The 15,902-nt window shown below is 39.6% G+C and overlaps 1 protein-coding gene across 4 annotated transcripts in view; it reads left to right on the forward strand.

Annotated features, from left to right (window-relative positions):
- LOC123519828 (protein singles bar-like) overlaps positions 1 to 15,902 on the forward strand; it is a 46,276-nt gene that overhangs the window by 438 nt on the left and 29,936 nt on the right. For 3 of the 4 annotated variants that reach the window (XM_045281352.1, XM_045281354.1, XM_045281355.1), the window contains exons 2-3: positions 12,697 to 12,837; positions 13,795 to 13,980. In XM_045281352.1, the coding sequence (XP_045137287.1) occupies positions 12,697 to 12,837; positions 13,795 to 13,980 (327 nt within the window). Of the gene's footprint in view, positions 1 to 7; positions 320 to 12,696; positions 12,838 to 13,794; positions 13,981 to 15,902 lie in introns of those variants that run through there. The other variant, XM_045281353.1, reaches the window with a different exon arrangement.

Genomic DNA, 15,902 nt, shown 5'->3' on the forward strand with positions numbered 1-15,902 from the left:
AACAGGGCTACATATTCAGAGGTTTGCCCATTTGCCTCGCCGCTCCCGGGACTCGAACCCGGGCCTTTCCGGTTGTGAGCCGAGTGTGCTAACCACTACACTACGCGTTGTGTGTGTGTGTGTGTGTTTTTTGAGATAAAGCAGCCTGTGCTGCAGCCCGCCATATAGGAGCCACTCCCCGCGCCCCTCGGGCCTCAGCCAACCGCTGCCAGCCAGGCCCAGCCTGTGGCCTGCCACACTCAGTCACTCACCGAGGCAAGAGTCGTGCAAACGCTGCTGCCGCTATATCTTTTCTTCAGTACCTATTATAGCCACTGTGGTGAGTATTGTACGCATCCAGAGATGGTGGAAGATAATTAGCCATATGTAATATGCGGTGAAGAAACTGGAAATTAATGCGCAAGATAGAACCACCCTAAGTGAGAGAAAGAAAACTCATGTGGGAGCCAACGCCCGTAGGATGTGTCAGAAACCCCGCGGCACTCCTCGACATCCGCTTTAGTTTCCTCTCAGAATGGTGGTGCCTGTTGTTTTTAAGGACAGTTGAAACGCTCCTACTATTGTGTGCTTCACAAGAATACTTATGGAATATGAAGGAAGTACATATTAGCGAAAATTTTAACACACTTTGACAGACAAATCCGGGCACCACTAGCGTTAGTGTTTTCACAGCTGTAAGGACAGTTTCATATTGATGTGGCCTTATATGGATAAAAATAATTAGCTTCTGCATTCTTTTATTTTAGGTTTTATTTGGCTTATCAATTAATGAAGAAGTTCAGAAGAATTTTCAATTGGATTTGCTTCGGTTTGCAGGTACAGACCATAGTATATAATGTGGCATTGGATTATGTCTGTATGTTTCCTATTTACTATATTCTCTACTTAGCTACGTGAAAGGGAGTGTATTCATCCAGTCATCAAGTAAAGATGTTAATTCATCTATAAAATTATCTCTTTTTCGTAGAATCTGTTACCTTAACTATTCAGCTGTCCATATCACTATATCAACATTACGTGTAGTCTTCTTAATTACATAGGTATATTAAATTCATATTTGATGTAGGGAGCTTTACCTATTGTTTAAAAAAAAATATAAATGGACTTGAGTCGTTTATTATATAGTTGTGTGATCATTGTTTTCCTTAGATTAGACATGTATGTTGAGATACAAATAGTGATAGTTGTGGTTGCAAATAATGAAGTGTCTCATCTAAATCAGTTATATATATATATATATATATATATATATATATATATATATATATATATATATATATATATATATATATATGTAAGTGAAATAAATACCCAAATTAACAAGATTTAAGTCGAGTGAAGAGACGTAGCAGGTGGTTAAAACACTGAGCAATAGATACTGCTACTTTTAGTGACTGCTTGAGGATGGTAATGGCGTGACTCGTTGCTTTGGCTTCCGATTAGTGGTTAAAATGTTTTTATTGATAATTGCAATGATGACAATAACAAAATGAGATGGATTATGTGTTAGACAAATGGCCGCTTGAAGTTCAACAGAACATAGAAGAAATGGTGAGTTGCAGAGCCAGAAAGGGCAGGTGATGTCATGGTTACTATAGCAACCATGTGCGTTACCATTTAGGGGTGTAAGTTTAACAGGCTGTTATTTTTATTCGCTCTAAAGTGTTATCTTCCAACTTATACCATGAAGAATGCCGTATTGAAATCAAGTTACGTGTAGCAACTTAATTCATGTGTTGTTGCTTTTCTTGTTTTTTTTATATACTTTTTTGTTTGTTTGTTTGTTTGTTTGTACACAGTGGAACATTCATTCATTCATCATTAGTGATTTATTCCGGCCGCGTCCGACACCAGCGAACACGTAACTTATCTTATCGATTTTTCTTTTTGTCTGAGACCAGATTACTTGTAAAAGATAAAGTTAATGCATATGATTTTACGTTTTTTTTTCTATTATTGTAACTTTATTCTCACAAGGTTTCATTATTGTTTCTCTTACATGAGTACGAGTGGTAGTTAATTATTTATGTTTCTAAGTTCGTGACAACTATCATTGTCTGTTATCTAATGGAGGCTTAATTTTGAGAAGGAGACAATAATGCAAGTAATCAGTGAAGAGGGACAAGAGCTAACAAGAAGGTGGTGAGGCAAGTGTAGGTAGTACGGTAGTCTTGACCTCTGTCCTTGTGTGCCTAGCTTTCACTGATAGTGACATAGTCCGAGAAGTTTTGCAAGACTTTCCCACCCCACCACCTGCTTTGTTCCCCCATCCCCCTTTTTTCATCTCTCTCTCTCTCTCTCTCTCTCTCTCTCTCTCTCTCTCTCTCTCTCTCTCTCTCTCTCTCTCTCTCTCTGTTAGCCGAGTTCACACGTGCTAATTTGCTTTTTTTTTTTTCTACGTACGTAGAGTTTCCGACTCGCAATCGGCACCTAGCGACTGCAGAAAGCAGCGCGCAAATCAAGACCAACATGTTAGTCTTGCTAGTCGATTTGCGACTTTATTTACTTCGTGACATCATGGAGTGATTTTGAAAATGTAGTCTCTAGAGATAGAAAAGATGTTAGAGTTGGTGAAGGAAAAGGAACACATGTGGGACCCAAGAAATAAATTATGCAGTAAAAAAAAAAAAAAAAAAAAAAAAAAAAAAAAAATTGCGCAAATCGTTGTTCGATGAAATAATTGCCTCTCTGCAAGAACTGTTTGCCTCAATGCAGGGTGTTGTTGGAGGGGGAGATTGAAGACTTGTCAGGATTTAATTTGATCGTAATTGTGCATAGTCTTTTAAAGAATAACAATTTTCTGAAGAGAAATGGTGGTAGGCACCCCTCTCTTTCCTTATACTTAGCCAGGGACGTATCCAAAGGCATTTGCTTTTCTGTTGACTCTTCCAGTGTGGTATGAAGAAGTGTCCCACCCACGGTCTAGATATATCGACCGTGGTCCCACCATGACGAAGAAGAACTATGACGAGACAGGAAATAAAGACCTGCCCTGTCAGACGCACGAATCATTCGCTCCACGGAACGACGCGGACGCTTTAGTTGCGCCCAACACCAACAACAATAACACAAACACCATTACCAACACCAACACCATCACCACCACCACCACCAACAACAATAATAATATTAATAATGATAATAATAATAATAATCATAATAATAATAATAATCATAATAATAATAATAATAATAATAATTAGCTGCAGTAGTAGTAGTAGTAGTAGTAGTAGTAGTAACGATAGATAATCAAGAACATAGCAACAACACTAAGGTAAGCAATATTGATGATAACATTTAAAAGAATCAACAATACTATACTTTTTAGCATTATCATTCTTGCTAATATTAATTCTATTTATCTAACTCTCAATAACATTTCCATCATTAACGTTGCCTTTATAACTAGGTAAATGTGGAATGTTTAGCTGCTGCTTTATTCTTACCAATGTAACCAAATAAAATACCTAATTAAGTAAAAATTGACGCTATGAAGCAGCCACCAACAATGGTTATTTAATAAGTGATAACAAATGCACCGTAGTCACACATCTCTGCGGTCAGAGTAGACAGCAGCAGGGATATGAACGTACGTCACGGTCGGCAATCACTTTACAAATGACTTCTTTTTCTACTAAGAGCTCCCCATATATATATTTTAGTAAATTTCGATTGCCAGAGACGTACACTTCCTCAAAATAGGTATACTGAATGATATACTATACTATGTTAAGTTTTTGGGAAAATCAAGATTGTCGGAGCGTTTTCCCCATTGGAATTGTACTGGATGAGGAAGTCCTCTCCCTGCAGGCTCGGCGTGCATTCTGCAGGCGTGCGGTACGATATCTTGGGAATTTTCCCGTTTCGTCATGGTGGGACACTTCTTCATGCCAAACCTTTACGCTTAAAGAAGAGCAACCACCACTTCAGTATCGTCATTGGAGGAAGACATTTTGGCGGATAGCTGTTTGTTTACATTCACTTCCTGCCAAGGCGCCAACTATAGTAAAAATAAAATTGAACTGACCCACAGGGTGAGGTCGATAATCCGTGCCACGATGTCATAAATCTCATTACTTCAAGGAAAACGGAATAACAGCTCTTTATTCAATTTGATGCATCACTTCGCTGAAAAAAAAGTTAATGAGGGTGGGGGCAAGAAAAATTAAGATCTATGCAGGTGATTATGCCGTAAGTAAATTAAATGCAGTTAAGGTGCTGGTCATAGAAGTGAAATGAGACTGATAATTTACAGTGGTGAAAAGAAATATAGATGAGACAGTATTTTATATCAGTTAGTCCCCCAAGCTGGCTTATTTATTGAAGACCATTGGATGAAGACTTTTTTTTTTTTTTTTTTTTATCTGTGAACAACACTCAATAAGACGGGTAAGCAATAAGCATTAGTGTGTCCTTCCATTGTGGCGACCAGATGAGAAGTGAGTAGATTTCCACCCTGACTCCCCCTTCCCCCAGAGGAAATCCTGTCTGATCGAGTGGCACGTCGCCTGACATGATATGCCATAGCCATACATGTACATGATATTATACCTTCATTTGATTTGGTATATAACAGTTATTTGTATTACGTGATATTTAATAAAATAGTCAGAATATTCTTAGAACGTTGTTAATAATTCTATGATTAGAGAACTGTGAGTAGTGTGGTGAATATTTTAGTTGGAGATCTGGCAGAATGGCGAACAACACCCTACGGGTCAGTACAATTTAGTCCAGAGGTATTCAATTAAAAGTCACTGAGGTCCAGTTCTTAAAATTTCCCCCAAGTAAAAGGTCCGAACGGAAGTCCAGCTTGTGTCTTATAGCCGTTCCCTATGTCGACATTTTCATATGGATTCAACAGTATTTATTGTCTATTTTCAATGCAGGAAATGTTTAACAGAGTGCACAGCTAGCTCTTTTGCCCTAAATAAAAGTAGTCCCAGGCAAATAAATTTAAGGCCTTTATTTCAGATTAAAGAAAACAGAAATCTCAGAATAAAATAAATTGCGAGCAGAGCCAAAAAACCCTTTTTTCTCTCAAATTAATGAGGTCCCAGCCTAAAAATTAAAGGCCTACACTTCAAGTAAAACAGTCAACATCATCAGGAGAAAATGAACACTGCCCGCGTGTCGCCTGCTGGCTGCCACCGTCCACCACCTCGTCACCATGGTGAAAGGTGCATGCCACCCAGATACCCACCACGCCCTTTGGTCATACCTGCCACCCTGCATATTAGCTTGACCTTCCTACTGCAGGAAATTGAGTGTGTTCACGCTCTCACTGGCCTGTTGACACCCGCCAGCGTTGCACGGCGCCCCGCCACCCGCCACACCCTCCCTCCCCGCTGTCACCCGGCCGCAGATTGGTCACGGGTCCGGACAGAACCATCGCTCGGTCCGGATCCGGACCGGGGTCCGCCATTTGGTGATGCCTGATTTAGTCGATACTTTCTAGGCGCTATAGGCGTTTTCAGTAGCACTTTGAGGAGGGCGAACGGTCCAGAACCGTTCGCTTTTACACGCTTTTACACAGGATCACGCCAAGCTGAGACGTACAGCCTCATTCCACCGTAATATAAAGATATTACTATGGGAATGGGATAATTGAAGGCAAGGCTCACATAAAACACTACACATTTAATTTCTGCAAAGAATATTTTCTGACGGCCCTGGTACACGCGACAGAGGCTGGATGCACATGTCCAAATGATTTTTGTAACACAGATCTGCGTCTACCTTGTTCAAAAACATCTTGTCACAGACGTCACAGGTAAATCTGTTAAGTGTAAAAAAACTGTTGGTAATTCTGTATAACAAGTCTGGCCCTCCCTTCCCCTCCATCCCCTCCATGCCCCCAAAACAAGCTTGGGGGCCTGTGGGGAATCGGGGGTTTTGGTGGGGAAAATAAACGCAATATGAGCATTAAAAAAAAAAAAAAAAAAAACGGAAATTTTCCATATTTCAAGTTTTTTCAATCTAACCTAACCAAGCATAACCTAATCTAACCTATCATAATCTAACCTAATGTAACCTAACTGGACCCCCCCCCTGCTAGGGCATTAACCTAATGTAACCTAATTGTGGGGGCTGCGTCTCCCCTGGATCCCCCCCCACACTAGGGCATTAACATATCATAACCTAACCTAAGCTAACCTTTACGGAGGGGGGGAGGTGTTAACCTAGTGCTAACAAGGAACCTAAAAAATGATAACGTTATGCCTCTCGAGTGGCAGCGCGTGATTGGAGGGATTAGCTCTATAGATACCATGAAATCCTTATATGCCGCTACCCACAAATCCCTGTTTATACCCACAAATCTGTTATAAACAATTGAAAATCATTACAGTGTTTACTCTTGACTGGTGCAGAGCTCGCTGGACTTAGAAACTGACGGCCAAACTAGACGCTTGCGGCTCAATTATTTTATGTTTACGGCAAGGTCACCAAGCCTTCTACATATGTGAGTTTCGTGTTTGTACGTGAAACGGACCTTTAAAAAGATTAACTAAATTGTTTTATAATACGTGAGCGCCTATGGCGGTGTTGAGACCAAATAATAGAGGTGAATAGAGCCCTTAAGATCCCAGGTATCACTTCCCCTGTCACATTTTCCTACTTTATAAGGTATTACAGGTAATATACCCAGTATCCATTAATACACGATATGCCAGAGAAGCCGTTACACCTCTAGTGACTGCTTGTCATTCAGTAGTTACATTGGCCGAGACATTTTTGCTGTGCATTCCCTCAAATTATTGCACTGTCAAAGAGGCCATGATGTTTGTTCGTTCGCCCAAAGTTTTCAGAGCACCATCATTGAAAAATATACCCAAATCATCCGCAATAATGCTATAACCTTATGTCATTATCAAGCAACAGTGCAAATATCCTATCATATTTGTATTTTACAATTAATGTGCTTAGATAATGCGTAACCTACGAGATTCTCACGTAGCTGAAAGTCAAAGTCACGGTCACAAGCTTTGAAATGAGTAGCGTCAACAAGTGTGAACCGTGTTTCCAGCCAGGTTGCGTAGTCCCAGATGTCTCGAGAGTGCAAGACTCTGTTTTCATTTAATTCAAACTGCAAGGAAAATTCTTATGAATTTCAATATCAGTAAACACTTACTAAATGTATTTTCTTTACATGATAATACTTATCATATCTTCATGCTCCTCATGATAGTATTTTTTATTGATTTATAACTTACAAAGTTGGCAACTCGTCTCACAGCCAATCAGCGTAAGTGTTCCCTATCACGTGACTCTGAGAGCTAACACAAGGGAACATAATTATCTTGAAAAGCGTTCGCCTTTGGGGCGAACGCTTTTAGGACCGTTCGCCTTTTGCAAAGTGCTACTGAAAACGCCTTATGTCTGACACTTTACGACTAGAAGGGATCAGTCGAAAATTACATAGTAAAAAAAAATAAAAATAAATAAATAAATAAAATAAAGAAGGCACGTGTGATTAAAGAAATCACAGATTCCCCCTGCTGTTCATGATCCTCGGACTCGTGCTCCATGCCTCAGGAAAATCTTGGCAGTACTGACAATTGACAACTGTAGCTGTAGCCGTGGCCTGTATTAGTTAAGGTGGTTTCACACGTGCCAATTTGCAACTTTTTATTTATTTATTTATTTATTATTATTATTATTATTATTATTATTATTTTATTTTTATTATTTTTATTTATTTATTTTATTTTATTTATTTTTATTTTATTTTTTTTTTTTTGCGTACGTAGAGTTTCCGACTCGCAAACGGGACCTAGCGACTCCAGAAAGCAGTCGCAAATCAAGACCAACATGTTAGTCTTGATAGTCGATTTGCAACTTTATTTACGTCGTGACGACACGGAGTAAGTTTTGCAAATGTGGACTCCAGAGATAGAGAAGATGTTAGAGTTGATGAGGGAAAAGAACACATCGGCGACCTCAGAAATGAATTATACAGTAAAAAAAAAAAAAAAAAAAAAAAAAAAAATCGTCGTTCGACGAAATAGCTGCCACTCTACAAGAACTTTCTCTCAATGCAGGGTGTTGTTGGAGGTGAAGATTGAAGGCTTGTCAGGGTACAATTTGATCGCCATTGTGCATAATCTTAAGATTAAGAATTTTCTTATGAGAAATGTAGGTTAATTTAGAGTGTGGTAGACACTCCTTTCTTTCCTTCTTCATACCCAGGGACGTATCCACAGGCATTATTTAATGTTGACTCTTCCAGTACGCCAAAAGAAGAGCAACCACAGCTTCAGCATCGTCACTGGAGGAAAACATCTTGGCGGGTAGCTGTTTACATTCACTTCCCGCCAAGGCGCCAACTAGTCGATACTTTCCTGGTGCTACGTCCGACACATTCCGACTTGAAGGGATGAGTTGGAAACTCTACCAACGTAAAATAACAGTCGCACGTGTTAACGCGCCTTTGTCACCACTCCAACCCACCTGGAACTCTCACCGTGTTAATGTTGATATTCATTCACTGCATCAGCCCAAGAGGAACCGCCGGCTCCCTCATGTACTGCAAGACATGTTCATGACTAAATTCTCCAAGTAACCCCATGTTCAGGCTTTTCATGTTTAATTGTTTATTGTGATGGGTCTGTCAATGACTGCAGGTCCGGATGTGGGCTGTTCATCCGTGACTACATTTCTCCCAATCGTTACACTGACGCTGTGTCTAGGAGGCTCCCTGCACATCTGTCCTCCACTATAGGACAAAACTGTATGCTGTTAATTTATTTCTGGCGTCGTCTCTTTATAAGAATGTACTGTATATTTCAGTGTTGACAGTCAGGGTGTAGGTATACACTCCACCATGGACTCTCATTGCTAAGTTTAGGCCGCAGTGTCAATATGATACCTCAACTGATGATTTTCTGTAGACTCCGCCACTCTCGGGGATATTCTTAAGAAATATCTCAAGTTTGCTCCTAGATTGTATGCAGGATATTCACATTTCACGCAGTAAGGTGTGCAACATTTATTTATTTATTTATTTTCTTTACTCTGTGTTTATATATATATATATATATATATATATATATATATATATATATATATATATATATGTGTGTGTGTGTGTGTGTGTGTGTAATTCACTGTTTGATCTGCTGCAGTGAGTGCAGTCTCTGACGAGACAGCCAGACGTTACCCTACGGAACGAGCTCAGAGCTCATTGTTTCCGATCTTCGGATAGGCCTGAGACCAGGCACACACCACACACCGGGACAACAAGGTCACAACTCCTCGATTTACATCCCGTACCTACTCACTGCTAGGTGAACAGGGGCTACACGTGAAAGGAGACACACCCAAATATCTCCACCCGGCCGGGGAATCGAACCCCGGTCATCTGGCTTGTGAAACCAGCGCTCTAACCACTGAGCTACCGGGCCGTAAACGTGTGTGTGTGTGTGTGTGTGTGTGTAAATGTATATTACCATTAATATGTCCAGAGGGTGGACGGCAAGGCCCATGGTACAATAACAAAAAGTTATTGTACCATGGCAAGGCCCATCCTTCTCCTTTGTTGTTTTTTCTTTTTAATGCAACAATAATCTCTCTCTCTCTCTCTCTCTCTCTCTCTCTCTCTCTCTCTCTCTCTCTCTCTCTCTCTCTCTATATATATATATATATATATATATATATATATATATATATATATATATATATATATATATATATATATATATCACACGTTATCATTCATATAGTTCCGTCGCCATGATTTGATACGTACTGCGTAATTTACAAGCTATAGGTTGCTGAATTCCCATCATGTGTAAGAGATATGCATATATTTTTGTCTGGCTTGTATTTCTAAGTAATTCTAGGTCTCTCTCTCTCTCTCTCTCTCTCTCTCTCTCTCTCTCTCTCTCTCTCTCTCATATGTTTGCTGAAATTTACAGCAGTATTTTGTATCAAGATTCATGCATAGCCTTTATCAATGTTTCCCTCTTGAGGCGCAAAAGTACCAGAAAAAAAAAAAAAGTGATTTATATGAAAATTATGAAGGTGCACTGGCCACGCCCACCATTGTGTCGCCAAGACGATCGAGAGCTAGGGGGCGAGGGATGTTGGTTGTTGGAGTCGCGCCAACAGATGTTATATAGCACCTTTGCTTCACCCTCACTTCCACATAATGAGTTTATGCTTAAGACGACAACGCAACAAACTACTGAATATAACAGTATTCTTCGTTTTTTGTGCTATCGTTATCACAGATGTCATCGTTTTTAGAGCTACACATGATAGTAGCAATAATATAACTATTTTTATTGCTATCTATTTATGCATGATTGATGGATTAATTTGATACACTTATTGTTGCATTAATAATGAAATACAACAATGAAGGAGGATGGACATTGCTATCCACCCCCTGGACAAAGCCACAAGGATAGAGTATAAAGAAATATAAAAATAGATGGTGTGCATTACAAGAATCAGGGCCGCCACTGCCTACACCCAGAACACGCGCAGTGCGTACTGCGTAGGATCCCGCGATTCATAGAAGGCTCCATTTTTTCGCGAAGAAACACATTTTGCACACGTGCGTAAAGGATGCACATATGCGATGTTCTTTTTTCATTTATTGAACTCATAAAAGGTATAATACTGATCTTTGTTGTTACTAATAAAGGTTGTTTATACTGAATGGCATTTCAGTGTACTGTTATTCTGTACCTAATAATGGCTAATATACATTTTGTGATCGGGTAGGACTGGGGTGGGCCTTGAATTTTTTTTTCGCTTAGGGCCCTATTTTGGTCAAGGACAGCCCTGACAAGAATATAAGTAAGTAATAAATACAGATATTGCACACCTTATTGCATAAATATCCTACAGTCTGGGAGAAATTGTAGGATATTCCTTGAGTATATTCCTGAGACTGGCTGAATCTTGATGGTGAATGAGGGTAAACAAGTCATGTTGACCTTGTGGCCTAAGTTTAGCAATGAGAGGACATTCTGTGACATAATAAGGCAGAGTGAGTTCCCTTGGTGGTGGTAGACATGTGTGCAAGGAGCTGCCTGGAAACCTCAGTGTCAGTTGTAGTGATTGGCAGAAATGTAGTCATGGATGAACAACTCACATCTATACCTGCTGCCATTGACTGAACCATCACAATAAACATGAATAGCCTGAACGTGAGGGTACTTGCACAATTTAGTCATGAACATATCTTGCACTACATGAGGGAGCCAGTCCCTCTTGGGCTGATGCAGTGAGTGAATATCAACACCTAGAATTCTATTCTAAGAGGATATACGGGTTCAATGGAAGGGCAACTGAGTTAGCGCATGGGTCACAGGCAGCAAGAGAGAGATGGATGGGGAGGTCCATCAGCAGGGGTAGGACGAGTGTTGTTACAAGATTCAAACAAGGGAAGGAACACAAGCCAGAGGAATCATCGCCTGCCTCCATCTAGGCCACACAACACTCAGTGCTCACTTGCACCACCTATGTCTGTCTCCTGATCCCTTCTGCCCTTGGAGTAGGACTACCCTTGAGACCATCAAACATTTCCTGCTCCACTGCACTGCACTACTCTCCTGGAGTCCCGGTTCTCCGCCCTGGGCATCACAACACTCGACTTGCTCACCCTCCAGGCGACCTCAGGTGTCCACCCCTCCTGGCAACTTGCTGTCTTTTGCCTTACCTGTGCCTTCTTGATGAAGACCAGCCAGCTACCCATGCCTGTAATACCACACACATGACTACCCCAGGGCTCATAAGGATCCACAGATCTTCACGGTCTTAACAACAACAACAACAAAGCAAGTCGTAGCAATTGTTGCCTTTGTGACAAAAGCAAGAAAATGTGTATATATATATATATATATATATATATATATATATATATATATATATATATATATATATATATATATATAAACATTTTATTTGCCTTATAAGTTCATAACCTTGAGAGAATATAGGGAAAATGTAAGGGGTGGGGGATGAGCGTGGGAGAAATCTTCATAAGTTATTCTTGAAAACGTTTTCTATGAAACTACACGCTACGAATAGATGGCAGCACCGCCACTGTTCTCCAGACTTTAACCCACACCACAATTTCCTTCTTGTATATTCCTTGATCAACACTGACATGGTGAGGCTTTGAGATGGATTGGAGTGGTGGCATAACAACATTAATACAGGCCTTGGCTACACTTGTCAGTACTCCCAAGATCTTCCTGAGGTATGTTTTTTTTTTTTATACCATGTGGGCTTTTCACGGGAATTTATGGGCTAAAGGGTATACTTTTTCGGGTACCTCCTATCTCAAAGCTCACCCGCTAGGAAACCGTTGCCCCGAGTGAGGAAGCCCAACCTACACTCGGACCGTGGACAGAATTAGTACTGTACGCTTGGAGACCCCTCGGACCCCAAAGCACGCATGGTTCCACTGTACCACAGCAGCCCTTTAGTTGTTGTAGGAGCCCAAGGATCATGATACAGGGGGTCAGTGATCCCTTTAGAGAGACTGAGCCTGTGCATAGCATCTATTTATGTATTTCTTCTTAATCTATAAATCAGTGAAATGGATGTCAAAATATTAATTCTATTTTGACTCACAAACACACTCAGTAGATTATATTAATTTATAATTAGCTATCTATCTTTTTAAAGCATTCATGTTTCATCTTCCTTCCCTCTTTGCTATGGACGTATGTCCCAAAGCAATCAAGCAGCAGCAGCACCAGCAGAATGTCCACCCAGGTCACCGTACACCGGATGGTCACTACCACCACTACTTCCGCCTTTCTTATCAACGTGGGTTATCTCAAGACTTTTCCAGGCATACTCAAGATCTTCCAAATCGTAAGCCTTTTAGCATCCTGTGAAATATATTTTTGTAATGATCATTATTTCTCTTAGAGAACCATATTCTGCAGTGTTTACTGTTGTGATCTAATTGTGTTCTCATACAGGCAAACCCTGCATAACGAATGGGTTAGGTTCAAATAAAAGTGTTCGTTATGCAAAAATTTGTTGTACAGGGTCCTAGGATAAGTAAAAAAATATAAAAAATATAAACAGTAAAATAAAATGAAATAAGAAATCCGAACGCGTCAAAATCAGATGTGGCAGTGGATGGTGGTGGTGGTGATTCTGCGGCATTTTCAAACTCGGCCAAAATTTCCCCAATAAAAATTTTTTTATAGTGGGGTTTGGTGTTCGTTATGTGATTTAAGGGTAATAAAACAAAACATTCGTTGTGGCGAAAATTTTTTGTGTAAACGTTTGTTATGCGGGGTTTGCCTGTACTGGATAGTTATCGATGTCAGCCGTGCAGATTATTTATTTCCAATGTAAATATCATTGCCTTGGTTAAAGTATAATATGGAATATACCATTCAGTGCCGTGATAGGCACTATATTATTTCAATGTAATTAAGTTTAAGACCCTGGTAGAAACATTTGGTATTGCATGTACGAAAGTGCACATGGTAACAAATCTGCGGGGTTTGCCTGTACTGGATAGTTATCGATGTCAGCCGTGCAGATTATTTATTTCCAATGTAAATATCACTGCCTTGGTTAAAGTATAATATGGAATATACCATTCAGTGCCGTGATAGGCACTATATTATTTCAATGTAATTAAGTTTAAGACTCTGGTAGAAACATTTGGTATTGCATGTACGAAAGTGCACATGGTAACAAATCTACGTTGACGATAGCATTACAAAAGAAATTCATGTTTGTATGTGTGTATAGCTAGCTATATTGATATTTAGACAGTTCATGATTTACTAATTAATTTCCTCCCTACAGTTACTTGGTTGTGTGGTGGTAGGCATCACCGGTCACTACATACACTGGTCCACCCGCTCAGAACAAGTGGTGCCAGAACTATTCTTCCTACTCATAGCAACCACCTGTCTCATCACAACGTCACTGCTGCTCTTCTCATGTCTGTGTTCCATTGCCACAGCTTCCATTATCCCCAAGACGCTCTTTGTAAGTTGGAATCTCTCTCTCTCTCTCTCTCTCTCTCTCTCGTGTGTCTGTGTAGGTATATATATATATATATATATATATATATATATATATATATATATATATATATATATATATATGTGTGTGTGTGTGTGTGTGTGTGTGTGTGTGTATTTACCTAATAGTATTTATGTAGTTGTTTGTTACAGGGTTTGAGCGGGGCTCATAGTGACCTATCTCCATATCTACAATTATCTAACTTTTCCTTAAATTTGTGCACTCTCTGCTGTTACAATCTCATTATTTGATTTATTCCAGATGTCAACCGTCGTATGTGGAAAACTGAACTTGTTAATGTTCCTGAGACACTAACTTTTCATGATCATTTATTTTATTTTTTTTCCCATGTAAGAGGGAGAGCTGCCAAGAGGAAAAATATATATATTAGAAAAAAAAGGCCCACTGGAATTGCATTCTCCCAAAAAGATCAAAAGAAACAGTAAAAAGCCTGGGACAAATGTCTTGACACCTCTCTCTTAAAAGAAGTTCAGTCTTAGGAAGATGGAAATACAGAAGTAGGTAGGGAGTTCCAGACTTTACCAGTGAAAGGTATGAATGATTGAGAATACTGGTTAACTCTTGTATTAGAGGGATGGACAGAATAGGGATGAGAGGAAGAAGAAAACGTTGCGCAATGGGACTGCAGGAGGAAGGGAGGTATGCAGTTAGCAAGATCTGTAGAATATTTAGCATGAAAATAGCAATTAAAGATAGAAAGAGATGCAACATTTTGGTGGTGGGAAAGAGGCTGAAGACAGTCAGTCAGAGGAGGGAAGTTGATGAGATGAAAACCTTTTGATTCCACCCTATCTAAAAAAGCTGTATGAGTGCAACCCTCCAAACATGCAAAGAGTACTCCATACAAGGATGGATAAGGCTCTTGTACAGAGTTAGTAGTTAGAAGCTGTTTTAGCAAGATTTTGAAATGTCCTCTTGTTCGTCTATCTCTATCCTTCGTCAGTGTATAGGTCTCTTCTATCTGTCTTTTCCATACAGTTTACTAGCTTATACATCGTTATTAGGTCCCGTCTTTCCCGTCTATCCTTCAGTATCGATAATTCCATTTCCTTCAGTCTTTCTTCATAGGGAAGATTCTTTATTTCTAGGATCATCTTCGTAGCAGTCCTTTGGATTCTTTCTAGTTTCTTGATGTCTTTCTGCCTGTATGGTGACCATACCACTGCTGCATATTCCAGTCTAGGTCTTATCATAGTGGTTATTATCTTTTCATCATATTCTTATCCATGTAATTGAATGCCACCCTGATGTTAGTTAGTGTCTTGTATGTTGAAGCAAATAGTCCATTTATGTGTCTTTCTGGAGTCAGGGTGTCTTGTATAATCACTCACAGGTCTTTCTCTTCATTCCTTTTCATTAAAATCTCTTCTCCCATTTTATATTCCCACGTAGGTCTTCTATTACTTTTACCCATTTCCATTACATGGCATTTCCTGGTATTAAATTCTAATTTCCACTTTTGGCTCCAGTTCCAGATCTTGTCAATATCTTTCTGCAATTCCATACAGTCACTGATGTTCCTTATTACTCTCAAAAGCTTTCATCATCTGCAAACAAATTTATATAGCTACTCAAACCCTCTTTATATCGTTGGCATATACTTGGAACATAATTGGTGCCAGCACCGAACCCTCTGGTACTCCACTAGTAACTGTGTTCCAGCTTGATGGGGTATCTCTTATCATTGTCCTCATTTCCCTATCTGTTAAGTAGTCTGTCATCCATTTTAAGATATTTCCCTGTATTCCTCCCATGTGTTCTATTTTCCATAGGAGTCTTCTATGTGGTACTCTGTCGAAAGCCTTCTTAATATCTAGATACACTGTGTCAACTCATCTATCTCTCCCTTGTATCTATTACTCTTG

This window comes from Portunus trituberculatus, chromosome 46 (assembly GCF_017591435.1).
Source record: "Portunus trituberculatus isolate SZX2019 chromosome 46, ASM1759143v1, whole genome shotgun sequence".
In the NCBI taxonomy this organism is placed as follows: Eukaryota; Metazoa; Arthropoda; class Malacostraca; order Decapoda; family Portunidae; genus Portunus; species Portunus trituberculatus.